General features: G+C 31.7%; 3 protein-coding genes and 1 non-coding gene across 5 annotated transcripts; 1 reads left to right on the plus strand and 3 right to left on the minus strand.

Moving 5' to 3' along the window:
- Window positions 1–433: 433 nt before the first annotated feature.
- LOC109618371 (uncharacterized) lies at window positions 434–2,539 on the minus strand. The gene is made up of 4 exons (XR_010714722.1): window positions 2,383–2,539; window positions 1,952–2,040; window positions 1,544–1,631; window positions 434–674 (listed from the first exon to the last, which is right to left on the minus strand). It is a non-coding gene; the product is annotated as an uncharacterized protein (transcript).
- A 4,561-nt stretch (window positions 2,540–7,100) lies between these two features.
- On the minus strand, window positions 7,101–9,042 carry LOC105325250 (uncharacterized). The gene is made up of 4 exons (XM_011424721.4): window positions 8,931–9,042; window positions 8,014–8,241; window positions 7,602–7,743; window positions 7,101–7,352 (listed from the first exon to the last, which is right to left on the minus strand). Exons 1-4 carry the CDS (start codon window positions 8,934–8,936, stop codon window positions 7,270–7,272), a joined length of 459 nt encoding a protein of 152 aa, XP_011423023.3. The 5' UTR covers window positions 8,937–9,042; the 3' UTR covers window positions 7,101–7,269.
- Window positions 9,043–11,381: 2,339 nt separating this feature from the next.
- On the minus strand, window positions 11,382–21,857 carry LOC105325249 (mitochondrial coenzyme A transporter SLC25A42). 2 transcript variants are annotated; one of them, XM_034462948.2, is made up of 8 exons: window positions 21,713–21,857; window positions 19,782–20,035; window positions 18,627–18,735; window positions 17,677–17,863; window positions 17,325–17,441; window positions 16,909–17,060; window positions 15,199–15,321; window positions 11,382–14,783 (listed from the first exon to the last, which is right to left on the minus strand). In XM_034462948.2, exons 2-8 carry the CDS (start codon window positions 19,920–19,922, stop codon window positions 14,569–14,571), a joined length of 1,044 nt encoding a protein of 347 aa, XP_034318839.1. In that variant the 5' UTR covers window positions 19,923–20,035; window positions 21,713–21,857; the 3' UTR covers window positions 11,382–14,568. The 2 variants fall into 2 exon arrangements, with proteins under 2 accessions (XP_034318839.1, XP_034318840.1); XM_034462949.2 differs by lacking the exon at window positions 21,713–21,857 and adding an exon at window positions 21,479–21,618.
- An 87-nt stretch (window positions 21,858–21,944) lies between these two features.
- Window positions 21,945–27,346, plus strand: LOC105325248 (calmodulin-like protein 4). The gene is made up of 5 exons (XM_011424718.4): window positions 21,945–22,071; window positions 22,159–22,189; window positions 23,766–23,903; window positions 24,540–24,722; window positions 26,381–27,346. Exons 1-5 carry the CDS (start codon window positions 22,069–22,071, stop codon window positions 26,476–26,478), a joined length of 453 nt encoding a protein of 150 aa, XP_011423020.3. The 5' UTR covers window positions 21,945–22,068; the 3' UTR covers window positions 26,479–27,346.
- The last annotated feature ends 358 nt before the right edge of the window (window positions 27,347–27,704 follow it).

Here is a 27,704-nt window from a genome sequence, read left to right on the forward strand (position 1 = left end):
CCATTCATCTAGTTTTTCCAACAAAATGTATAAGTTATATATTACAAATCGTTGTTGTTTTCTGTGCATTGTATGGAAAGCATGTCGCATACAGAATGTTGTACCAATACCTTCAAACACCGATGCTGAGTAAACATTTCATTTAGGCTGTTTTATTTTTCGATTTTATTTTTCTGGTTTATAAAAATTTTGGGAACTTTCATTAACGAACCTTTTAATCAGTGCTTACCGCAAATACCTGCATGCATCAGTTTTAAGGATGTACTATACATTTACACTTAACGTCAATGAAATCTAGTACGTTTTTCATTGATGCAACCCAAATTCAATTGTCATTCTAATAAAACCATGCTAATGAGAAACAACCTTTTTAACATTACTGATTAATAACTTTGGTGTTTAAAAAATATATATCGAATCTTTTTTGAACATCTTTAGTTTTCTGTAAAAAATTTATTTTTTGCAAACATAATTCATTATTTCTTTACAATGAGCATCATTCCAAGTTCTTGTCGTACTTCTAAACGTTGCACAATGCTCACTTTTTCCATAATTGTTTGGTTCCCCTCTATGCCAGTTGCTGTAGCAAATCTTTCCACCGCCAGAGGACAAGGTCACATAATTTCCCTCTTGGTGCATGTCATGAAACCCTAACCACACCCCATATCTATAGCCTGAAAACAGTATATATACACATGTAGCCAAAACTCGCGTTAGAATGTCTATACTATTGTATAGAACTTGTTATTTTTTTTGTTATTCGATAGATTACTGAAATTATCTCATTATCAATACAAGACATTGATTTTTTTGATAATGTTTTATTACATGAATTTTTTGTTACTGTGTAATTATTATACTTCCAAAGAAATTAACAAAACTAAACACATTAAACAAATAACAGAAAAAACAATGAAATTAGCCATATGTAATAATTAAAATTTCTTTAAACTTAAGATAGTTTTAGTACAAACAGATATTCTATCATATTATTTTTAACATTGGAATTTTCCTTTTCTTATACATGAATGTAAAATATATAGCATAATACTGAAAATTAAGCTATAAAGTGGAAGAAATTGTTAGTTTGTTTATTAGTGTTGGAATATCTGTGCATGATTATCTTTATAAAATAATTATCGAAAGGTTGTTTAGCTCACATTTAATTGGGACTGATTTCACGTAAGATTTAAGCATTGGTTTACAAATCTAACCAATGGAAATCTTTTTTTTTAAATCATTTTAAATAAAATATTTAGGATTTATTTTATAAAGCAAACAATTAACAATTCTAATATGCTCTTATATCCCTTAATGTGAACCTATCATAAGTTCTAAAAGACAAAAGCAAAAATATTATTGTAAACAATAAAACAGAAATATTAAATTTGATCACAATCGTGACCATAATAAAAACTATAGACAAATTTCAGACTTTAACATGAACAAAAATGTTTTAATTCTTAATTTTGATTTTTCAAATAATTTAGATTTCTCATGCCAACGTTTAATTTGAAAGCAATCATGTAGTTCGTAATCCTACCTCGTTTGTTTGTTTGTAAAGCTATCCAATTGTCTTCACGTGCATTTTGTATTTCAAGAAGATGACCTCCCATCGAGTTGCAAGCATTCTTCATAGAAACGTTAGTGTATAAATGGCGAGATATCATTTTTTTAAAATTGCGTAGGTATTGTTACTTTTACATTGAGAAAGAATACCCATATGTCAAACACGTTAGTAAAGCAATGCCGGTAAAAGCTGTTTCATCTATTTATAACTTTTATTTTGCAATGTTTAGAAAAAATGACGGGGGTTTATACTTAAAATTCTGCTTTGTAAACTTTAAGCACAATTTATTATTGTCAACTATAACAAGAATTGTTTATCAAAAATAAATAATAAAACTAGAAAAAGTCTATCAAAATACAAATCAAAATACAAACACCTTACCATTGCAACATAGAAATTAACTTCTTTCTTCGATGAAAAATAATAACAGTTCCTTCCAAAAGACACCCACGGATGTTGACAACGTATTCCTGAAAAATGAATAAGAAAATTAAACTTGTACCTTTTATTTTCTGTTATCTTTAATTTAACAAGTAAGATATGGCAATACGAACCAACGTTGTTGTTATCAGCTCATTGAAATATAAAGAAGTGTTATTCGCGGCAATTTTTTTTAGTTATAAGTCATCAAAATTATAATTTTTATTATATTCTTGTAGGGTAACTATGTAAAAATATTTGCTGCAGAACATCAAGCGATTTACATTGTAAAAAAAATCTAGATCTGGTATTCTTTTGATAATGTTCAGAATGATTAAAATCTTAATATAACTTTAAAAATTATTAATATTATAGATCTCAAATTATAGAACCTGCTGCGTATTGCAAGAAAACAGATATAATTCCGGCCACCATTAAACGAACAAGATTTCCCATTCTAAATATTTACGACCCGTTCAGATATAAAACTATACAGAAAATACTTTTTAAGTTCTTTAAATGTTCTAAGTTACTTCATATTACGAAGTGACTTATATATGTCCAGACTATATAATGTAACATGCTTTTCGTGACTGGTTTGTATTGCTATTAAAACATGTTTCATGCTTTGTGCGACAGCCTGGTATCAAATTCGAAACAGAATACCATCATACAAATTTCTGTTTCAAGTTACGATCGTACACTTATATTAAATTTAAATTTGTCAAGGAAAAAAAAGAAACGTTGAAGAAATGTTAGCCGTTTAATAATCTTTTTTTATGAAACAACACATTCGAACAAAGACCTTTCCCTTACGATTGTAAATATGCAGGTCTGTCTGATCAAGTTATTAACTTAAATGCCATGTGACATTGTGTGTGGTATAGTTATTTAATTAACCCTTAAGAGAAATGGATGGTCGTAAACATTGTAAGGCTATATTTACCTCCTTTTGGACGAAGAGCTCTGTATAAATTTCTGGTAAATGTTAAACATAAGATAGAATCTTTTTAGACTTTTTTCTGTTTAATGACAGTTTCTTGGTTGAAATATAATTTTTATGTTTAAGGCAGTTCCGATGAGTATGTTACAGCGCTCTCAGTCTTCTTAGTTGGTACAATCCAGCTCTTTTGAAAGGAATCCGAATCTATTAACATTACAATAATTGATATAAATAAATATAGAAAGTGGCTATGTCCTATAAATTGGTTGCTATAGATATCCTTGCGTTGAATCTGTCAAATCTAAGTAAACTTTATAGACTTTTAAAAATTATAAAATACCAAAGGTGGGCCTAAAAAGTACAAAGTTTATTTCATCAATATACATATTTGTTTAAAATATAAAAGTAATATCGTAGAGATTATTTTGATAAGCATGGACAAATGTTGTACAGCATATCATTTTACAGAAGAAAAGCTCGAGGGATAAAAAAAAGTGTGAAATTTTTCATATAAATGTGATTAAATGAATCTTTATAAAAATGAAATATATTTTCTTTTAAAATAAAATAAGAAAAACGTGTACTCCTGTAAAAGGCAAAAAACATTTTTACTGATTTTAAGGGGTAAACTAAAAAAAAATAGTATACAAAAAAGCTATATTTGATCCACCCATTTATATCAATCTTGACATTTGCAGATATGATACAGTATAGTTTTGAGAATCATTAGTTCATGTTTAGCTAACTATATACAACCTCGCATATATGTATTGATCTACTTTGACTTTAAAAATCTGTTACTTGCCGATCAACACACATTGGTGTCTTATATCAAAACAGAAAATGTTTGTCGACAGTTTGGGGATATATTTTTCGAATCGATTTATTTCATATCAGATTATATTTTGCAGATGTATCATTTAGTTTGAATTCCCGAGAATCAGATGTTGATATTGAACATTATTCAATAACACAATTAAGCCATAAATAGTGTTTTCTTTCATAATATATTATTTGTAAATTTTATATAGTTTGGTCTGTGATCATTGAAGTTTTATTCTATTTCCGTTTCTATGTTTCTTCCTTTAAATTTATATGTGGATCGCTGTTAGTGTTCATGTCGAGTGCCTCACCGTAAAAAAGACTGATCATTTCTTCTTTTGTTATGATGACACTGGTTGCCTTTATTACAACATTTTAGCGTCTAAAGATCTTTTTACATTAATACATAATAAAGTAGATAGAAATATCAAAATTCACTTACTTTTTGTTAATTTATAGCCAACCGACTATATGTAAAATGAAACGTTCTTATTCTCACATTGACACAAATGCATCCCTTCTCCCACATCACCGATCCTTTTTGTGTTTTTGTGGTCACTAGTGCCTATAATTACCTCACCAACTGACCTTCTGAACATGACGCGAGCCGTTCACCCTCCCCCAAAGTCAGTGGAACCTCCGAAATTCCATTTATCGACATATCGTCCAATCGAGAGCTTAAATAACATTTGATCCTTTACTTTAAGATCCAATTCGGTTTCTTCTTTCCATTAGCGCATGAGCAACGACTAGAAAAGCTAGCAACCAGGATAATTGCTATGATAATAATAATTGATATAATTATATATTGATATATCTCTTCCGTATTAATGATAGTGCTTTCGAGTCAAGTATTTTGGAAGCTGATTTTGATTAGATCGCTTTTTCAATGTTAACCCAATGAAAGATGATATATAAAAAGAAATTTCTCCGAAATTTCTCTGAAATGTCAATGTTATTGAGAGAATCTTGAAATTCAATAAGTGTATGGCAATAAGAACGATGTAAAATTAGAAATGTTCAATTATAAAATAGTTTTAAAACCAACAGACAATAGTTCAAACTAATAAACGATTAGTTGCGTCAAATGGTATTTAGCTGAAAGCTGTCTGAAAGACTAAGTAATATATTAAGTAGTATAAGTTTATATATGACTCTGTAAAGAAAAAAATAAAAAATGCTTTTTACATGAAATTACGAGGTGGCTAAACCTTTCGTGGATATTGTATTGAAGTAGGACAGAAAGTTTTAATAAATGTCACAACCTCTGGTAAAGTTTTGCAAGCTTAAACGTAAGCCAAATGATTACCTATAGCTATATTTTCAAACTACTGTAAGTCCTGTTGTGAACGTATATTTGGGGGGAAAATTGTAAACGATATTCTTAATCGATTTTCAAAATGGTTTTGCCGCATAAAATTATTGCGTTATAAATAAAGCAAGAACAACACCAGATATAATCATACATAATGAAATTAAAGCATTCTCAGAAGTATTCATTTTACAATCTAAACAAGTCATAAGTCCATGTATATTTACATAATCCTTGCTATATAGCTTCATATTACATATTGTAAGGGTCGGCATATATATTTCGCATATTAAAATGCCATACGTTCACACAGATAAAAAATCATCGGTATGATGAGGCAGAGTTCAGAGTTGGGGTAATTTACTTTGAAATGTAATTAAATGCTATCAAAGACATTGTTTATGTATCAATAAGTTTTAGTTTCAAAAACATTTAGAACAAATACATGTATAAAAAGCATTGAGATACACAAATCTTTACATATGCAGAAATGTTTTAAAAGGTTCGATTTTATTTAAACAGCATTATTTTATATACTTTAATTCAAAATTTCTGAAAAAAATTTCATTCATTAAATTCGTCCAGAATAATTTAGTTCCTGTTTAGTTCTAAACAAGATTTTCCCAATCTGATATTTTTTTCAATTTTTTTCTGTATGAGAGGGTTCACTTCTTAAACAAAATGAACCTTTACCTATTACCCTGGGTACTGTGACGTGCTGTATAAACATATTAAACATTATGAGTCATTTTATCATTGTATATAAACACAAGCAGGTATACAAACTATACATCATTACAAAAAACCTGTTTGTAAATTTTAAGCTCGGGAGACAAGGTAATTGATATGTAATAGAAAAGTAATTGAAAACACATGACATTTTGAAATAATTATTGTATTTAAATGCATTTAATAACTGAAAGCAGACTCAGTTACTTACCTCAAATTACTTTGTGAAATGTAATTAGTTATGCTCAATCAAAACTACTTTTTCAATCGCTCCATCCCTGAATGATTAGTATCCTACACGATAAAAAATCTGAAGAATATTTCATCTAAAATGTATCGATTAAAATCTGATTGCATTTTTCTCCTTTAAAACTTTCAAACACTCTTACCGTTTCATAAAGAAAATTAATAATGTTTGTGGCGACTCGCAATCGTCAATATAATGCATTTCATTTTCCAAAATAGGTAAAAGACTGACAAACTAAACAATGGGCCACATCGCTCACCTAAGCATATGAGGCAACAGAATTGTCTAGGGGCCAAGGTCTGTCAACTTGCTTGCATATAAGTAAAACCGTATATATTAACATTTGACTTTTTGTGTATAACTTAAATGTTTCCCTTTGTGGAATTGGAATTTCTCAAAAAATTTCAAAAATTCCCAATTACCTCCCCATGAAAAGGGCGTAGTCCTTAATTTTGAACTTTGAATTCCCTATGTCTAAGAACGCTTTGTGTCAAGTTTGGTTGAAATCGGCTCAGTGGTTCTGGAGAAGATGTCGAAAAAGTAAAAAATCGACGGACAGACGGATAGACAGATGAACACACAGACAACAGACGAAATGTGATCATATAGCTCACTTGAGTTTTCAACTCATGTAAGCTAAAATGTATACGGCAAGTGACGACATGACATCAGTAGAAAAATGTCCAATGATATTCAGTATTTAAAAAAAGGTGTGTAAGGTTTAAATGTCTAAACTAGCGGAAATTTTTTAAGTCTTAATGAAAGGTTTTTACTCATGGTTTTAACTGTAGCTCTACGACACATCGACGCAAATATTCGGGAATAGCTTTCACTTCTGCTCTTATTCTGCATGTTTTTGTATTACTTATGTTAATAGAACATGTTAGTTTGGCAGCTATTGGATTTGTCAACATTTTTTTTTCTTTTTCGGAAAGGCAATTCTAAATGTGACCTTTTCTGTTATGCCATTATATTATTTCATAGCTGTATTAATTATGTAAATCAATACCTGTATACAAACAATATATGTATGTGGCATGTGTAAGACAATAAAAAATTATTATATCTTAAAAATTTTAATAAACTGCTCATACATATATAAAAACAACATGGAACTTAAATTCAAAATAAATGAACAAAAAATGTGGGACTAACTGACAATTTTAAAAATGTTACGCCTTCTTATGACGTCACCGCTTTCAAATCCACTCAGGAATCCAATAATTTTACTTTTGTATATCATTATCGCAGCCTTTGATAACGGATGCCACTCTTTTGTAGAAATCTGACTTTGTGATTCCAAGATTTTCTGAAAAAAAATATAAAAAGATTTCAATCTGTGTTTTAAAACAAAAAAAATGTTTCTTTTTCCACATATATATTTTTGTTCAATAATAAAATGATTTATTTTGGTCTTGTTTTTAAAGCATAAATTCGTCATATTTTATCCTCATTACTTTTATTTTATAAATCAAAAGACCAAAAACTGAGAAAAAGACTTGGATTTCTTGTCAGTTCATGGTATTGGGGCCTGTTTATTGTGCATTGGTCTAGTTACCTTTGGTTGTATTGAAATCATCGTATAGATTACTGCCGCGTGTCTTGTCGTCAAACAGGCCGATCATCTCTTCCTTTGTGATGACACCATCATTGTTCTCGTCATAAACGAAGAAATGACACATAACGTGTTTTCTAGAGTTCTGTGGATATAAATAAATAAAGAAGTAAGTGTTGTCCCGATGTTTAGTATACTGCAGAAAATATGTCCATAACTATGAACTTATAATAAATGCTGAATTATGTTTAAAAGAATATTAACTTAAGTAGGCTTAGCATATCATTATCAGTATTGGCCAAAAAACATAACATCGGTTTGAAAGTTTCCGTCAGAAAAAAGTATTAAAGATATGCCAATTTGAATTATAATTGTATTACAATTGCTTTACAAGTCAAAATATTAGAAGACCTACCTCGCCAGTTGACCTTTTGAACTTGAATGCTACTCCAATTCCAGCGGACCAACCACCTCTAAAGTCAGTGGCACCAAATCCTTTGAAATTCCATCTACCAACATCTCGTGCAAGCGATAGCTTTAAATTGGGTCCTTTATTTCCGATTTTAAAGTCCGCTGCCCCTTTCCACTGCGCATGCGCAACAACCAGAAGAGCGAGCAAGAAAAAAACCGGTAGGAGAGAAGGCTAAAAGTTCAAAAATTATATTTAAATCAAAATTTTATTTGAATTCATCTCATTGGGGTCTGTTTAGTGTTTTGCCAATTTTTTTAATGTTAATGTTATATGTTGTTAAATAGATTGATATATTTGTATCAAACCGCCAAATTGTCATATTGATTCATACTTATTCTTCAAAACAATCAATTAATGAAACTGTGGTCTTAGGAGCATATCTAAATCTGATCATCAATGAAGGTGCGAATGGGGTGAAAATTTTAGACTGAAAAACATTTTTCCTTGTGTTTAATCACGTATGATATGCAAGATCAACATCGATTTTGATTGTTTTCAATATAAGTGTCGACCTAGCAGATCAGGTCACATACCGGTAATTAAAAATGGTTTTTACAAAAATGAACTTAAATTTTACAGGTTCGAGGGGACGTAATTTCGTGTATTCTTATACATCTACAAAAGGAAATATGACTTTACTACCCTAATATATCAATTTGTTGAGGATGTTATTTCGTGGTTGAGAGGTACCCACGAATTCCACGAAAATTGAGCCACGAAATCTAATGATTCCACAGTAACAGGGGAAAAATTGTTCCCCGATGCTAACCAATGCTTTTGCATTTATAAATTATCCCCTTTCCTTTCCAATAAAAGATGATTAATTAAAAAAAAATAGGTAGTTTGGTATATAATCTTACCTGCATTTCTCTGCACTGGCTGTGTTAATGTTAGTATTATAACAAAGTTTGTTTTACACTGTGAAATGTAACTTAAGCCATTGTTTATATACATTCCAACCTTGACGTAAATTTAAAATCGGGGGGTTCCCCAAACAGGCATATTTATAAATAAGATACAAGATTTGATGACGTATGAAAAATAAAAAGGGCAAACCACAAAAGGTGTAACTTTACCACATGAATGAACATGTATAACAAAAATAAAGATGTCAGTGGGGGAAAAACCAATAAACTGAACGACACAGTTGTCATTTAGTACTCTTTTAACCTTGTTTTTAAAGAACTTATTATATTTGTATAAAATTTATAATTACTTTTTCAAAGTTTTGGAGAATGTTTACATGGCCTGTTGCTGCCCAATCCTACATTAATGAATTATCAATAAACTATGTTTAAATTATTAGTAAATTGCTCTTGAAATCAGGATTAACAACATTGATTTCAACTATAAGTTTTCTTTTCAAAAGAATATGCAAACAAAATTAATTGATTAATTAATGTAAATTGTTGTATTGATTTTTAATTTTATTTTTTTCCCTTTCTTCTCACAAAATAATTAATTTGATTATTTCTTCATTTCAAATTTAGCTTTTGGAAAATATGAAGGAGTGTTTCTATAATTTTTGTTTATGTGTGTTAGTTTGTTTGTTTTTACTATCACCGTGTTATTTCTTCAATATTAAAACATTTTATCAGGGTTTAAACAAAAATAATTTATGCATGATGATTAAAAATTTTTATATTACATGTGTATCGTACATTATTTTTTTCAAATGTAAGGTCTTCAATGTTCAATAATATCATAAGTTCATTATTTTTTATTATTCATATTTATTTACTGTCTCAACAAAGCTTATTTTTTCTCATAATAGCCAGGTATTATAAATAATTTGTTTTATTATTCAGTTTTTCGAAAACTTGCACATTTGGTTTACGTTTACATTGCCCAATGCTTAAGATAAAATAGCTTTAATATTTTACTTTAAACCAAGGAATTCATATAAAATTTGAATAAAGAATCCTACTTTTCTCGATCGAGCAATAGACTATCATTTCTTGTTAAGTATTATCGTGGTTATTTTTTTGTACTTGAATGCAAAGTTTGCTTCCCAGATGATAACATTAATCTTTATCTTGAAAGATCAAAAACCGAATTTAAATCTTAAAATGATGCACAATATCGACATGAGGTTACATTTGTTTTAATAGGAGATCCGTTGTTGTCTGTTTTCAACAAGAGATCTTTGTCACTCGATGGAAAACATGTATAATGGCAATAATAAAAGGTCTGTAAAATTTGCTCTTCAAGAGATAATTAAACAATAAAATGAAAAGATGCTAAAATACATACGATGTAATACGCTTAGCGGGTTGTGTATTTTTTCTGCAATGATTGCTATGCCTTCATAACCCGCATGAATCATCCAAGAAAGCATTTTATTGTTTAAATTTTCATCTTTCTTTTAACCAATTAATGAATCTGTCGTAAAAAAAAAATTAGTTTAATTAACTAAAACATTGTTAATGTACATCAGTACGTTAAATAAAAGAAAAAGCCAAATCGTCCTCGCTACGTATATTATTGATGTATGATCTCCGTAACTAAATGGAATTAGCCGGCAATAAAAGGAGTGGGAAAATTTTTAATTTAAATATTGAAAACAAAAGGCTTGGTCATACATGTATATGAAATATATATATAAACCTACGAAAACACCACAAAACGATTTTCTGAAAATACTGACATGTCATTGATACATAGCAAAATATTTGGAGTTGTATTTTTCTGTTTATTCATTTTTGAGCCGATTGAACTATATTTTTGTACAGAAAAAAATGATATTTTTTCCACTTTGTGCATTTTTTTTCTCACTCCGAATGTCCATCGAAGAAAGATTATAATACCATACATATTGTCCACTTAACGGCGTATATCATATCATCCAACTAATTTTTTAAAATCTATAAAAAAAAAATTACAAAATGAAACCAGAGTACCAAACCTGACGTTAACTTAATTAAGTTGTGCAATTAAGGTAAATATATTAAGAATGATTTTGTTATCAGAAAATTCCATGTATAAACATGCGATTTTTCAAGTAATACATTCATATGTATGTTAATCATTATATGTGTGTATTAATTGTCTTGTATATGTCTTCAAGCTGTACAGGTATTGACCAATAAACAATACAACTTTTTCAAATCATGAAACATTTTGTGTTGATTGAAAAATTGGAGCCCTTTGTGGAGTTTGTTCATCATTATTTTAAAATACATTTCCAAATATTTAATTCCAATAGGCATACCAAGCCAAAAAATTTTATTACTGAAATAAAAAGACATGTCTGAAAAAAGAACCATTTCGAGAGGTCAGTATACCTAGAATGAAAGGAATGAAAAGTACACAACATTTTCACTGATTTAATAATGGAAGGATCACAAATAGTCAAGAACACATCTATAAGTTACTTTCACTCTCTACTACCCTGAGTAAATAAAGTACATAATTGTGACGCGTGGGCATTGTTATGTGATGTCGTTTTAAGCAGATTAGCATTTGTGTGAGTTCAGACGACACGTTCCGCAAAAAATGATTATTTTTCAAATCTTAAATTTTCTTTATCAGCAATTGAAGTGTATTTCCAATAGGATTAAATAGGAAATTGCATACTCTAGTACCTTGCACAAATGCCTTGTAAGGTACCCTAATTTTTTTTTGCAAGATAGTGGTAAATCAATAATAAATTCCTGGAAAATGTTATATTAAATTGAGGAATGTGTCGTCTGGCCTTGAGGAACTATTACATACAGAAGCTATTCGGTAATCAATTACTAGAATTATTTTAAACAATCTAGAAAGTTGAAGCTACGGTTAACACTTTCAGAAGACACACTTTATTAAAAGCAAGAGAAAAGAGAGGGAGAGATGTGCAAAATATTTGTCGAGATGTATACAAGTTGGAGCTTGCCTACTTCATCACCGTCTGTGACAGTTTAGCAGTTAAGCAACTTTATTGTGAACTAATAAGTCTGAATTTTGCAAGACACGTGAAAGACTAATTTAAAATTAAACTCCGTGTGTAGAATTAACTTTTAGAATCAACTTAGCATTTAACAAAAACTTTAAAACTCATGCCTCATTTGCACATTTCAAAAAAACTGGTACAAATACAGTAACAGGATCATCTCTCATCAAATAGACTTTGAAAACTTTCTCTAGTTTCATCATTTTATATTGTTTTATATACCAAGGAACATGTATACATTACAAATTCAATGAATTCAACAGACAAATTATGCACTATCTGAATAACACTCACTTTATAATGCTAATATAGCATGCACTTTATCAAAACATGTAAATTTCAAAAGTCAAAACTATCAAACAGCAATTTTTACCAGCACACATTATCATTTACAATCAAACAATACCTAAAGTACCTTTTTATTAATTTCCAAGCACTAAAGTTACTAGTATGTAAAAAATGACTGAGATATTTATTGTTTTTATTAAAAAAGAGTGCTTGTGTATTTATTGCCAGTGACACAAGCTTGAAATGAGTAGTGAAATAGTTTTATCTATAATCTAAGCATCCAATCTCCTTCCCAGCGAAAAAAAAAATACTAAATTAAAAAAAATAGTTTATCTTTAAAAAACAGAAAAAATATAGCTAAATAACTTTTTAAAATCTGAAATCTAATAAAAAAAATTTTGGCTGATCTGAAACAAGCACCTAAAAACTATCATTGTGTTCAGTTATCAAACATAAACATGATTTAACATTCCGCACTCAGCCTGATGGTGAAAATCTGATCAGCTTTTAACAGAGGTTTCATGAAAAAGGCTATCATAAGGGAAATAATTCACATTTTATAATATGACATTCACTCAAATGCATGTTGCAAAGTGTTTAACAAACAAACAAATAATTATACATTTTGTCCTAATCACCATACTGTACTTTAATAAAATGCCCAATTTTTGCATTGTTTCCATAGTCATAATTATATATTTACAGTCAATGTAACATGTAATAGCTCTTCTCTCAAGACTGTTTGTTGTAATGTAACAATCTTTTGAACATTTTCTCCAAAATTATCACAATTTTATGTAATGCTTTTAACATTCAGGACTTTTTAATTGTTTTCAAGAAAAATTATTCTAATCACTTCATAAATTAATTATGAAAACCTATCAAACTTCTTAAGTATCATAGATGGAAACAATAAAAAATTGTGTTAACTTAAAAATCACTTAATAAATTATAGAAACCTAAATATAAAAGTATCATGTATGTAAATGTTCATATAGATATGAAATTTTTGTGTATTAATATGTATTTTAATCCTTTGTGCATAGCTTAAATGATGCTATAATTTAGTGAAACAAAATTGCTTAAGGTGGTATAAGACACCTCTATGTTGGGATGAACTTACCGGTACCATCAAAATAAACAATGAATTCAAGCATAATTTTATAAACTTTTTCTTTCCCAACATTGTTACCTTAAATGCAATGGGTTAGAGCGTTCACTACTGTTAGTCACACGTTCAAATCCTGCAAGGGCCTTTATGAGCTTCCAAAAAGTTTTTAAAAATATCTTTTGGTCAAATATAATTGTAAAATTTGAAATTTCTAAAAAAAAAACCTGGTGAGAGTATCTTTATTATTAATGACAGGTGTCCTATACCACCTTACTGGTCAAATCTGACCATGTGACTATGTCCAAGCATGAAAGAATCACATTTTCAAAATATTAATGTAATGACTCCAACAAAACCTTGTACTAAACATGTTTTGAAAAATAATATATGTTGATCACAAACAATCAAATGGTTATAAAGTAAAGACAGGAGTAAAGAAATTAAAATCACACGTGTTGACTACTTCAAACAAACTTGTACATGGACAGTTTATACATTTGGCTATCATCCCTAACACACATCACTTTCAGTTTCCTCAGTAACACAGGTGTAATCTAACCGATGAAATTGACCTTGAACTTAGTAAATGACCTTGTTGTCACCATTAATGTCTAGGAAAATGTGTTGGGTGTTTAAATACTAATAAAACCTTCATAAAGACAAGCCTTGTATAAACTCTAACAACGCAACAAATTTCCTAAGAATCAGTAACAAGTCCATGTTTTACTATGTTAAGGACCCAAAGAAGTTTCGACCTATTTTAGTCATTGACAGGGCATTCCCCTTGTCCAAAGCAAAAAGATGACATATCAGTAACATCATCAAGTATGCATATTTGACTTTTATAAAGGTGGAAAATTAATATATGTAGATAAAAACAAATTTACTGAACAAGACAAAACAACTGTAAATAAAAACTGTGAAAATATTGTTTCAATGAAAACAGGAAGAAATATGAACAAATGGACAGGACCAAAAAAAACAACATATCAGTGACCTTAGCAATCATATGAATTTCAAAAAATCCCATATAACGAAACAAATTGAATGTGCAAGTGTGTGTGTGTGTTTGATACTGTGGGGGGAGGGGAATTCTTTATCATTAAGGGGGATATTTCTAAACAACTATAAATAATTTCTACAAGTGTCTATAACCAACAGTTTCACATTATGTCCCATCGTCCTCGTCAATGTGGAAGTAGGTGAAGCTCCGTAGCCAGTGGAGCGAGGTGTCGTAAACCGTGAAGCTAGTTCCCACGGCGATGGGGCCCTTGATCCAGTTCATGCTCAGCCCCTTGTAGAGGCCCCTCCAACCCTCTGACCTCCAAACGACCTTGACCGTCTGGGAGATGGAAGTGTACATGCTGCCTTGGCCTGTCACACCTAAACATAGATAAACAAGAAACACTTCATTACCTCAAGTAGAATTTGAGAAAAAAAGGGAACAGAAATACTTACTTGACAGGTTTGTATGGGGGACTATCATTACAACATTACTAAACTACTGCACAACTGACTTGTCAACTTTGTATGGGGACATCAGATTTAAAACAACTGCACTAATAAGTAGACTAACTTAATAAGACGTAATTAATAAGTATACAACTTCATATGGAGATATCAGACTTTAAACAACTGCATTAATAAGTAGATCACCTTGTATCTACACTGTTCATTAACAATTTTGTAAGTAGACAACTCTGTATAATGGGGAATTCTAATTTTCTTATTAATAATAATTAATAAGACTAATTAAAAATGCCTGCACTATTGAAAGGAAAGCTTTGTGACTCCTGACCTGCGGTCTGCATTCTGCGCCGTACGATGTCCAGGGGGTAGGAGGCTGATTGTCCCAGTAGACCGGCCACCGCCCCAAACGCCATCCTCTCTATGGGGGCGGGGTCTCTACCATCACAGTAACCTGTAACAGGTAAATATAATGTTAACAGGTAAATATAATGTTAACAGGTAAATATCTGTTAACAGGTGGATATTTTGTTAACAGGTAGATATATTGTTAACAGGTAGATAAAATGTTAACATATAATGTTAACAGGTAAATATTTGTTAACAGGTAGATATATTGTTAACAGGTAAATATTTGTTAACAGGTAAATATAATGTTAACACTCAGGTAAATATAATGTTAACAGGTAGATATAATGTTAACAGGTAGATAAAATGTTAACATGTAATTTAACAGGTAGATCTACTTTATATACTTTATGGAGGTGGGATTTCTATCATCACAATAACCTGTAACAGGTAAACAGGTACCCAGTAGATACAATGTTAATCTTAACAGGTACCGGTAGTCTTACCATAGATAAAATGGTTTTGTTAACAGGTAGATGGAATCTTTACAGGTAGATATAATCTTTACAGGTATATATAATCTTTACAGGTAGATATAATCTTTACAGGTAGATATAATCTTTACAGGTAGATATAATCTTTACAGGTGAATATAATCTTTACAGGTAGATATAATCTTTACAGGTAGATATAATCTATACAGGTAGATATAATCTTTACAGGTAGATATAATCTTTACAGGTAGATATAATCGTAAAAGGTCAATCTTAACAAAAAGATCTACTTCAAGAACTCTTTTCAGGTAAATCTACTTAATCAAATCTTAACAGGTCTACTCTATTTATTATTACCTTAAGGTTATGTTCAAAGAATTTAACATTTACTTGTACTAGCAATAAGTTCAATGTAATTCTTATAAAAAGAAACATATTTCTATATTGATTTATTGAAAATCTGAAACATTTTTCTTAAAGTATTTTATCATCACTGAAAAGATGATTTTATTTTTTCAAATTAATCAAAATTTTCAATACATTCTTTTAAAAATTCTCATTCAAGTTCTTTTCCCTTATCATAGAAGAAAATATATAAATGAACTTCTTTGTGTGATGAAAGAATAACAAATTTCTGAAAATGAAGATTTTTACAGTAAGAATTGTGTGCTTTTTAGTTTTTCAGTTCTACAGAAATTTGATAAATGTGGGAATGTGTACATGCATACGTTATGTACTGTGTATTAAATGTCATTCAATTTAAAATATACAAAGAAATGGGTACTGGAAAATAACTCTTACTATACAGAGTAAAGGCATACTTTTGATGTTTTTGTAGAGTTATAAAACAAGTTTTCCATCCATTTGATTTTTATGAAATAATCAATGGCATGGAGATATATACTTAGCACTTACCAAATCTATCAGCTGTGTTTTTAATTTCTCTTTCTGAATTTGTAAATAGAACTGCAGTGGGATGTTATATAACTTAACAAATGCAATTTCCTTTAAGAAATTAGCTTAATTCAGGGGAAGTATTAATAATTAAAATCAAACTTCCGGCTAATGGCCACACATTTCTTTACAGACTGTAAAACTAAAAACTGGACATATCTTATGCTACATATATTTTCTTGATATTTACAACAACAAAAAATTGTGTGATCCTCAATAAAAAGTCAACAGAAAACTGAAGCTACCTGCATGCCACTTCTTGAGAGTTTCGTAGGTGAAGAAGCTGGCACCCGAGTACGGTATGGATCCCAGCACAGTGGGGGTGAATCCTTTATAGAGGGTGGCAGGGCCCTCAGCCCGCACGATGTGTAGGAACACTGACCATAGATTGCTATATCTACAGGTAAAAATACAGGTACACTTAATGATACCAATTAAGTCATGATCAAGAATGGTGATTCTGAAAAAGATTTTAGTCTGTGCAAAAATGAACCAATTTTTTTTTTTCTCTCTGTTCTGTTTTGTTTGTTCTCTCTCTCTCTCTCTCTCTCTCTCTCTCTTTCTCTCTCTCTGTCTCTCTCTCTGTCTCTCTCTCTCTTTCTCTCTCTTTCTCTCTCTCTCTGTCTCTCTCTCTGTCTCTCTGTCTCTCTCTCTCTCTTACTGAGCTTTCAGGGTGACGGCCATTCTGGCTCGCATCAAGTCCAGGGGATATGTGAGGGAGGATGAGGTGACCCCCGCTAGTGACCCGGCCAGGAACCGCAGGTGTGGAGGCAGATGTCTAAAAATACAAAACATGGAATCAGTTACAGAAAACATACACTTATTCTAAAAATACATACATCTATATATTACAATGAGCACAAAATTTATTAGCGACAAAAATAACATTGCTAAAATGATAATAGAAATTAAAAGTTCATATCCTGGTGAACTATTACAGATTGCTATTTATTTAATTAAGTGAAATAACTCATGGTGAATCTTGAGCACATCTTATAAACAGAAATCCTTACTGTTTGCGTTTGTCAGTACTAAGCAGTCGTTTATACTGTTCGTGGGCAGCATATTGTATGGAGGCGTACGGTATAATACGGACCATGGTCGCCGAGTTCCCCCGCCACAGTTTGGTGACACCCTCACTCCGCACTGTGTCCCTCAGGAACAGTAACGCCCCCCGCGCCGAAAACTGCTTGTTGGAAACTGAAATCATAGACAGTATATCATGATAAATAGACAATATATATAGAGAATAATACATACCCTTTTCCATATCACAGCTTGTATCAGCCCGAGACTCCAATATCAACCCGAGGGATGATATTGGTCGAGGGCTAATACAGGCTGTGTTATTGAAAAGGATATTTATTATTATATTTATTATATACTTAGTAATTAAAAATTAAAAAAGGCATAAACTTGAACAAATTGATTTTAAATATTATTTGAAAGTAGTCTGTACACTTATTAAATAAAATATGAGATCTCGTTGTTTTACCAAACATGTAGCTACAGAACCGGAATTTCCTAGTGTTTTAAAATTAACTGCTCCAAAAATGTCGACGTAAGAAATGTTTTAGATTCCTTCCGTAAACAGGCACAAATGCCGAAACGGAAAAAAGGCAGAGGAGTTCCGCAAGAGGTGTGATACGGATCCGTATTAGCCCTAGGGCTGATAACCTGTATCAGCCCCAGAGGCCGATATGAGTTTTGGGATGTCATCTTTATCAAATATGCAAAATACCGTATTTATTACTAAGTATGTAATAATATATATATATTAAATGACTTATTCTGTAAGTTGATTTTTGTTCTATCTAATGGTGCCATCACATACTCAATAACTTACCCTAAAAATTTATATTTGTTCTATATGGCAGCACTATCACAGTCTATACCTATTCAATGACTTACTCTGAAAGTTGATTTTTGTTCTATATATCTAGCGGCACTATCACTGACTTACTCTGGAAGTTGATTTTTGTTCTATCTAGTGGTGCTATCACAGTCTTTGCCACAGCCCCAGCCATGGCCCCAGCCAGCAGTGAGGTGATGATTTTGTTGTGGTTAGGCACCTGGAATACATAGCAATGAATACAGTATGGTTAATAAAGCAAAGGACCAGGGATGAGCAATTTCATTATACTTCAATTTAATAATTCCAATCAGTGTTTTAAACTCGTTAAAAAACTAGCTAGGCACTCAGGGCTGACAGATACCGGTAGTATAATTTGACAGCCCTGTAAAAATACAACCAGTCCGGAGAAAATAGTTGACATTTGTTTATTTCTTCTATTTTGCATGTAAAACATTCAAAAATCTGTTTTTCGATTTTGTTTCGTCATAAAGTTGTTTTAGTTGTAAAGTTATCGTCCACTAATCTCAGCGGAATTCGTCAGGACTGAAAAATTTTGACTAACGTCTCTTCCGAATCTCTGATTGTTGAAATGAATTACATATAAACAATTAAGTTCACCATTTAACGGTAGGAAACTAACATTTTATGTTGATAGGGAATTAAAACGATGTTCAAAGTAAAAAGTTCATTTAATTCAGCGTACTTCTATCGTAACAACCGGCTGAAGTATGGGCAAATTTTACTGAATCACTAGGTATCGCACTGGTCTAAGATAAAGAAGAGGCGTACGTCAAAAAATTTTCAGTCTAAAAGAATCTCGCTGAGATTACCCTACATTATTCCGTAGCTGACTAGGGACTCTACATCACCATGCTCACATGTCAAGCATTGTCTACAGTCTACATGAATTAAACGCTTGTTTTGACTTTTTCAATGACCATACAAGGTAGTGCTACAAGAATCAGTTAAAAATTCTCAAAACTCAGATATTATATACACTTGGCTCAAAAAATATCCACGTCCAGTCGGGCGCTCGTACAAACAAATTTGTTCGCCCGTACCAAAAGTTATGCTTCTCTGGTGGTCAGGCGGACAGTTATTTCAAACACTGATTCCAATGTATATAAGGGGTTACATGACAAGGTAAATAAAATGTCAAGTCTCTCAGGCAAATGAATTCATTTCCTACTCCTCCAAATCAAGCAACAAATGTTTTGTTATCTATAAGAATTTGTTATATGCAAACTGAAATGCAATACTCACTTTTAAATTGATTTGATGTTCTTGGTGAGTTATCTCATCTTCATTGCTCGTATGTTCTGCCATTGTTGCTTTGATGTCTGCCATAGACGCCCCTCGCATTGCAATTTCTGGAATAATTTGGTCAGCTTTTTCTGCTTTCATTGTCTCATTGTCTATGTACAACGCAATGACCCGCAGAAGACTCTTTTTGCCAAATTAATATGGTCAATTTCTGCTAAAAAAGTTCTGGATTTGTTTTCTTCACATTATTTTACCTGCAATGAAAAAAAAAAATTCATAATTAACCACAATACTTATAGTATATTTATATGACCTAAGGGAAGTAACTGTTTGTGTATGAATGTATGAGTATGATGTGAGTAAGAGTTATGGTTCTTTGTGTGTAGGGTTTTGAGAGTATCATCCCGGGATTGAGCACGGGAAATAGCCATGCTGATGATATGTGCATGCGTGAGAGCATGAGGTGAATTTGTCATGAATAAACCTATTCGTGAATTGATTTAATTCGTTATTTTCTTCAATACTAATTGTGCACACATTCACAATTTAAAAACATGTACCGATCATTCACTGAGTTGTGAAATTGGCAAGTCATTTCAGATACTTTAGATTCCTTAATTCGTGTGATTACTTAATTGTGCTATTTAACGATTTTGCATCAAATCGTGAAAATATAAAATCGCAAAATGCCAATTTTTTGCATAATTCTAAAAAGTTTACATCTGTACGCAACAAAAAAAGATATTTTAAAATTGGTCAGATATGCTTCTCGCGATTCTCTGATATACATTCAAATTTTGCCCCCCCCCCCCCCCCCCCCCGGCAAAATAATAACATTGGGCAAAAATAACCTTCACTGTATACAGTATTGCTCATGCAACTAAATAATGAAAATTTATCAGAAACATTTAATTGAAATATGTGTCTTGAAGGTCAATATCTATTAAGGAAAATACAGTAGATAGTCATTGACTACAAAACATTCTGCTAGTATTGGACTGATTAATTTTATTTCCGAACAAATTCTATACTGATACTTGATTCCAAAAAAAATCTTTGGACTTTTTACTACAAATATCATCATGAAGCTTGTCTCTAATTATCTTTTAAATTCTATCACAAACACAGTAAATTGATTTGGTGCAGTTTGTTTACATGTTAAAATGGTGACTCTTCATCTCATTGTGAATTTAATATTCTTCATTTTCCAAGGTTGGTTGGCATGTTTGGAATAAAGTCTGAGGCAAGTAAAGAAATGTTATCAGTATGACAGTAGTAAATTGCCTGAAGAATTTAATGGTATTTTTCCCCCGAGGATTTGTGTGTTAATAATGTTATACAGTCCAAAACTAGCGCTAGTTTTTCAATTCTGTGCCATAAATTGCAGTTTTTTAACTACAGGAGGCACTGTAGCTCCCAGGTCATCTATCCAATTTTTTTTCAGACTGCGAGCAGCTAATTTTGCATAAAATAACAAATATTATAAATTTAAAATTTAAATACTTACAAATTCAAGCAACTGGGACTTGAAAAAAAAACCCTATAAAATCATCCCTAAAAGATGCATTGAAGGTTGAACCAGAAACTTGCAAAATGTGACACAAGTCACACCACACATTATTGATATTAAGTAAGCAGCTCATTTGCTTATGCAATGTCCTCTAAATTGTACTGTATCAGATCCTTGAGTTGTTTACCACTCGGTGACATTAACTGCTTTCTGCTATATTGAATAAAATCATCTCTCTGCATGCCTGTCTTCACTTAGCTGCAATCAATGATAGTCCCCGGTTGCGACCGATTTTTTAACCTCCCCAAATTCTGTAGATTTGTGACGTACGTAATATATTTCACTTAAAAAATCGCAGCGCAGACGACAACTTTCTTGCAAAAAATTACAAAAGCAATGTGCTGGATCTTTTAAAACTTACTTTATCATTGACTGCCTCTGTTGTGAGATTTTGTTGATTCAAAAATCGCTAGATAGATATTGTTTACATTCAACTAAACTTTGAAACGCAGGGACTCGTCCTCACGAGCTTGACTTGGCAGGTTGTTTTCAGAGTTGTTTCCCGTAAAAATTACAGGAACGCGGTGAATATCGCCAAACAAACAATCATGCAAAAATAAATAAAAACAAAATCTCAAATAATGTGAAGCTCAACAAGAAATCAATCTTTTCTAAATCATGTATTTTTGCGCTAACATTTGTATTTTTTTTCATTTAGGTATACAGTAGTATCGCACAAAATTGTTTACAAAGGGAAGTAATTCATACCGATACATCATGGTGAGTGTGCACTCTTTGATAAAATAATAAAGTTCATTATAAAACTCATTCTTTGGGAGAATATGACTCCATATTTGTATTTTTCAGGCAAAGTTCTTCAGTCAGACAGATATAGATAGTAAGTAAAGGAATTGATTATGTCTCACCTGGTAAATATCTCACCTGTTGAACAAGTGACCACGCCCACGTTTTAATAACAAATTTATAATATGTATAATATGTTCGCAAAATTAAATACCCACTTTTTAAAATGAATAAAATCTCGAGTTCAAATTCATGCCCATAAAGGGGAAAAAAATAAAATCAAAGTAAAAAATTGATTTTTTTTTTCTAGTAGTCACAAATGTATCAATTAATGTAACGTTACCTTGCTAAAATAAAATCTTCAAAAATTAATACACCTTAGTTCATGATCAAAATAATCTCAAACCTTTCAATGCACATACCAGCTATTAACAGGTCCAGTACAATCACTGGATTTAGCTACGTAGCTTGAATTACCTACATAGCTTTATTTACCAACCAAACGTATGTTTATTTAGCTACCAAATCATACTTTTCTCTTAAATGGGCATTTGTTAAAAAAGTCCCACTTAGATGCAGCAGTAATTGTCAACTTTGAACTGATCTGAAAACAATTCATAATAAACTCTTGAAAATAAATAATGCTCTTTCAGCACAATTGCAGTCAAAGTTCTAAAAGTTTTAAGGCTATGTTTATGTGTTACCAAACAGCTACTTCTTAAATGGAATAACAAAGAAGAACAGTTCTGGATAACATGATAATTGAGTGGTAATAATTCTGCACAATGTGAAGTTATCACACTTATCCATGCCTCATCGCACACAAGGTGTCCCTTCTCAAACAAGAGAAATTATGCATGTTTGCTTAAAATGGCTCAAAAGCACTGATGTTTTAACTGTTTTTGCTCTTGGTTGCTGTTTTAAAACTACACAGTACAAACATAGGTTTACAGTTCCTTGCGACTTTTTGTCTATTTTACACTAAAAGCAAAATTTCATAAAGGTAGCTAAATAAACCTCAGGTATATATCTCAGGTAGTTAAATAAAGCTATGTAGGTAAATCAAGCTACATGTACGTAGCTAAATTTAGTGATTGTATTGGATCTGATTTATTAATAAAGGCACAGTACATGGCATGGTCGATTGGAGGGACCTCAAAATCCCTGTAATATTGATCATATTTATCTGTAATGTAAAGTCATGTTAATATTGTTCTCTTTACTGAATTCATCTATATAATCAATACTGTGGTTTCATTATTATTCAAGGGTATCAATTTTTGTGGATAAAGTAAAAATCACAGTTTCAAGGATACGTAAATGTGTGGCCAATGACCCTATCAATACAAAATGTTAATAGAAATTGCACTTCAATGAACATTGAATTTCGTGGATCAACTTAACAACGAAATCCACGAAAATTGGTATTCAACGAATATTAATGAAACCACAGTATACTATAAACAAACTTTCATTTGCAAAGACTTTAAATAATTCACGATTTACCAGAGATAAACTGGGTTGCGGTGACTATTTTTTGTGATCAAATCTGTGTTGTTATAACTTTTGTGCCTAAATGGCTGGTTATAGAGATGACGAGGCTCTTGCAATAATTCTCGCATGTGACTAAAGTTGGTTTACAGTATAATATAATTGTATCTTTACATCAGAGTTCCGGGAGTGCTTCTTCTTCCATGCCAGACGAGGCCACATCTCTAACGAACAGGAGCTGTCCCTCATAATGAGGTCACTGGGCTACAGCCCGACCACAAAGGAGGTCAACAAGTACTTCAATAAGTATGCCAAAGGTAATAATTGTATTGGTGATGATACATTCAGTGCAACCCCCTACCCCTCCCCCAAGCTCTATAATAAGTACACCATAGGTACTGTCAGCAATAGTGATGATCTCCCCTTAAAGTATTACTCTACAATAAGTATGCCAAAGGTACTAATTGTATTGGTTATGATATATACAGCACAACCCCCCACCCCTCCCCCCAAGTAGTACAATTAGTACACCTAAGGTACTAAAAGTACCCTGTAATAGTAATGATAAAGTGCAACCCCCTTCCACCCTCTCCCCACCAAGTATTACAATAAGTCACCAAAGGTTCTACCGTAACACACAGTTATAATAACGAAGTGCCAGGCAAGGACTACTTTGTTTTGTTATAAGCGTAATTAAGCCTTTTTAGACTTTAAGTCTAAATTTCAATCATTGATAAAGTTATAATGCATCCTTAAACTATGCTTAAATTTTTTTATAGTTGTAATTATCAACGTAATATAGAGACACATTTTAACAGCATTTCAATGTTTTCAATTACAGGACAATAAAAATCTGTATTAATCTTGAATTAAGTCCAAGACTGCTTTGGCCAGAAAATCATGTTTTACTAGTCTAATACTATCTAATATGTGTATTTCTTGATTCGTTTCAGACAACAAGATAGAATTTGCATCGTTCTTGGAGGCCATGCATGACCAGTCCAGCGTGGAGAATCCGGAGAAAGAATTGATGAACGCCTTCAAGGCACATGACAAGGAGAGGCGGGGCTACGTCAACGCGTCCGAAATCCAGCACATCATGATGAGTATGGGAGAGAGACTGAGCCGCCAGGAAGGTAGAGCTTAGACCACTGCTGTCTGTAAACTGATTTGCCTTAACCACTGACTGTAAACTGATTTGTTTTAAATCACTGACTGTTAACTGACTGTAAAGCTATACTTCTGACTGTAAACCTAGGCATCTTTGTGTAAATTACTGCCTGTAAATCCTGGGCATTTTACTGTTTAATAACCTGAACATCTTTATGTAATTCACTGACTGTAAACCTAAACATCTTTATTTAAAGCTGACATGAATTCATAAAAGCATTTGGTCGCCATATTAGTTTCGATCGCTCCTCTACTGCCACTGGGGTATATATACCGGTCGAGAAAGTTACGGTCGGTTGCTTTCCGACTGAGGCATTCAGGTTTCACAAACTTCTAAATGCATAAACTACACATTGCACTAAAATGTTTGTAATAAAGAATAAAAGAAACAACAATCAATAAAATACAAAATATATTTATTCTTTGAAAGAATTTTCAAGGTACTCGTATCCGTATTATTTTGCACATATAGTGCTGCCTTACTTCACATGCACATCGAACACGTGTGTCGTTGATACAGAGTGCACAACGTCTGCATCTTTTTGAAAACCCCGGCGGCACTATATCCAACTCAGTAGCTAAATGATAGTAAATCCAAGAAAGTAACAACGTAACCGTCTCTTTTCCATCGGTTTTATAAACATGCTCCGTTTTCATGTGATCATTGATATTGCTCGATCTGCCACAGTGTGTGGTTGCGCATGTGCAATGTTATCATCATAACATACACAGGAAAATGGTCTACAGTGATCGAGGATTTTTGAAGTTTATGTGCCTGGATTTCAGTCTGTCTTGTTTCAACGTTCATTGGATATATTCCTTGTCAGTGCAGTGGTTATATTATTTTTGTTCAAAACGCGTTTCTACACATCTTTTCGTCCAAGGTAAAGTGAAATACCTGAATGCGGTGAAGCATGAATAGTGCTCTCGGGCTTATATAGGGGGTGTGTAGCGATGAGCAGAACAATAGAAATCGACAACTAATATGGCGGTAGTCGGAGATAAAAAGGGAAATAATGCATATTTATGAATTCATGTCAGCTTTAAATCACTGACTGTAAACCTGTGCATCTTTATGTAAATTACTGACTGTAAATCTAGACTTCTGACTGTAAACTTGAGTATCTTGACGTAAATCACCGACTGTAAAAACCTGGGCATTTTATTGTAAACCTGAACATCTTTATGTAAATCACCGACTGTAAACCTAAGCATCTTTATCTAAATCACTGACTGTAAACCTAGACTTCTGATTGTAAACCTAGCCCACTGTTAACTTGGCCATCTTTATCTAAATCATTAACTGTATACATGGACATTTTATATAAAGCACTGACTGTAAACAGATTAATCTGAATCACTTACTGTAAATCTGGACATTTTATCTTAATCACTGACTTTATTAAACATCTTTATGTGACTGTAAATATTGTTATCTTTATCTAAAACACTGTAAACATTGAACATCTCTATCAAAGTTACTCAGTAAATATTCTCCTCTTTATGACTGTAATATTTTGATGTCATTATCCTAGTCACTTACTGAAAATATGATGAAAAATGTGCCTTGACTTTTGTCATGTACATGTATGATAAACTTTGAACATTGGCATTATTATTTTAGTTGACGCTATATTCCGAGAGATGGGCGTTCAACAAGGAGGACAGATACGCTACAATGACTTTGTGAAATCCTTGCTGACTCCCGTCCCCGACTACTAGCTCCATCTACAGGTCAGCCCCAGAGTTATCTGTCCTACCACATCACCATGTCGTAGTTTTATTCCATGTTTGAACTGTCTCCAAGGAAATCAACTTCAACTCGATCTTTAAAGTTTCTCATACACTGATATAATGATGTTGAGTATATTAAGAAGGAAACAATCATATTTTACAACACTGTCATGTTTATAATGATAACTTTAGAGGAGTGGGTCATGATAGAGACTTAGTATTAAAAAGTGAATTTCAGTGACTTGAATAACAATCCAAAAAATCTAATCTGATTCATACATAGGAGTTAGTAGGCATTTAACCTCTTCATCCATAAACAATATGAAACAGCCAATTAATGTCCAAAATAAAGAACATGTTTTTCATCATATATAATGCAGGCTTATTCAAATTAAGTAGAATAAATGAAAATATCATTCATTTCACTGTGATCAAGAGGGACAACTCCTCTCACCATATTGAGAAGAGGATAAGAATAGTGCAGAGCAAATTGTAACTACTATAGCTGAGATATAGTATATTGATATACATCATAATTTATGTTGCCCATCTGATTTTCAAAAGATGCTTACATATATATCTGATATTTTGATACAAATTTTACCTTGAATAATTTTAGACTATAGATTATATGTGTATTGAATTAACAGGGTTGTGATTTAAGACATGAAAATTACGTAAGTATTCCAAATATACATATCATTGACAGTTATGCAATTATAGTTTTGTATATCACTTATCAAAAATAATGTGTATGGTTGTGATTAAAATTCTGTGTTGTTGTATCCGTAACTTGTTACAGCTTACTATTATATATTATTAATATGAAATTAAATTATGGAAATCTTTTGCTACAGAGAGAGTGTTGCTTTATTCTTTGGAGTACTGTGAATACTAGACAGCAGATACATCTGTTGGGAGGTGGAGAACTCATGGGCATTAATAAGTGGTCATACACACTGGGCCAGTAACTCAAAGATCGCTGGTTCAAACCCTGCTGTGGTCATTTGATGTTCTGTATTGTGCACTTATATAGACAAGGCATTGTATGAAATATACATCGTCTCAGTCCACTCAGTTGAAACTGGGTACTAAGGTTATGCTATCGAAATAAACAATAAAATTAAAGGGACTTAGACACGATTTGAGATCAAAAATTTTATTTTTATTCTTTATGTATAAAATGGTTAACTGGTGCATTTGAAATGATTGAC

Source organism: Magallana gigas, chromosome 1 (genome assembly GCF_963853765.1).
Source record: "Magallana gigas chromosome 1, xbMagGiga1.1, whole genome shotgun sequence".
Classification (NCBI taxonomy): Eukaryota; Metazoa; Mollusca; class Bivalvia; order Ostreida; family Ostreidae; genus Magallana; species Magallana gigas.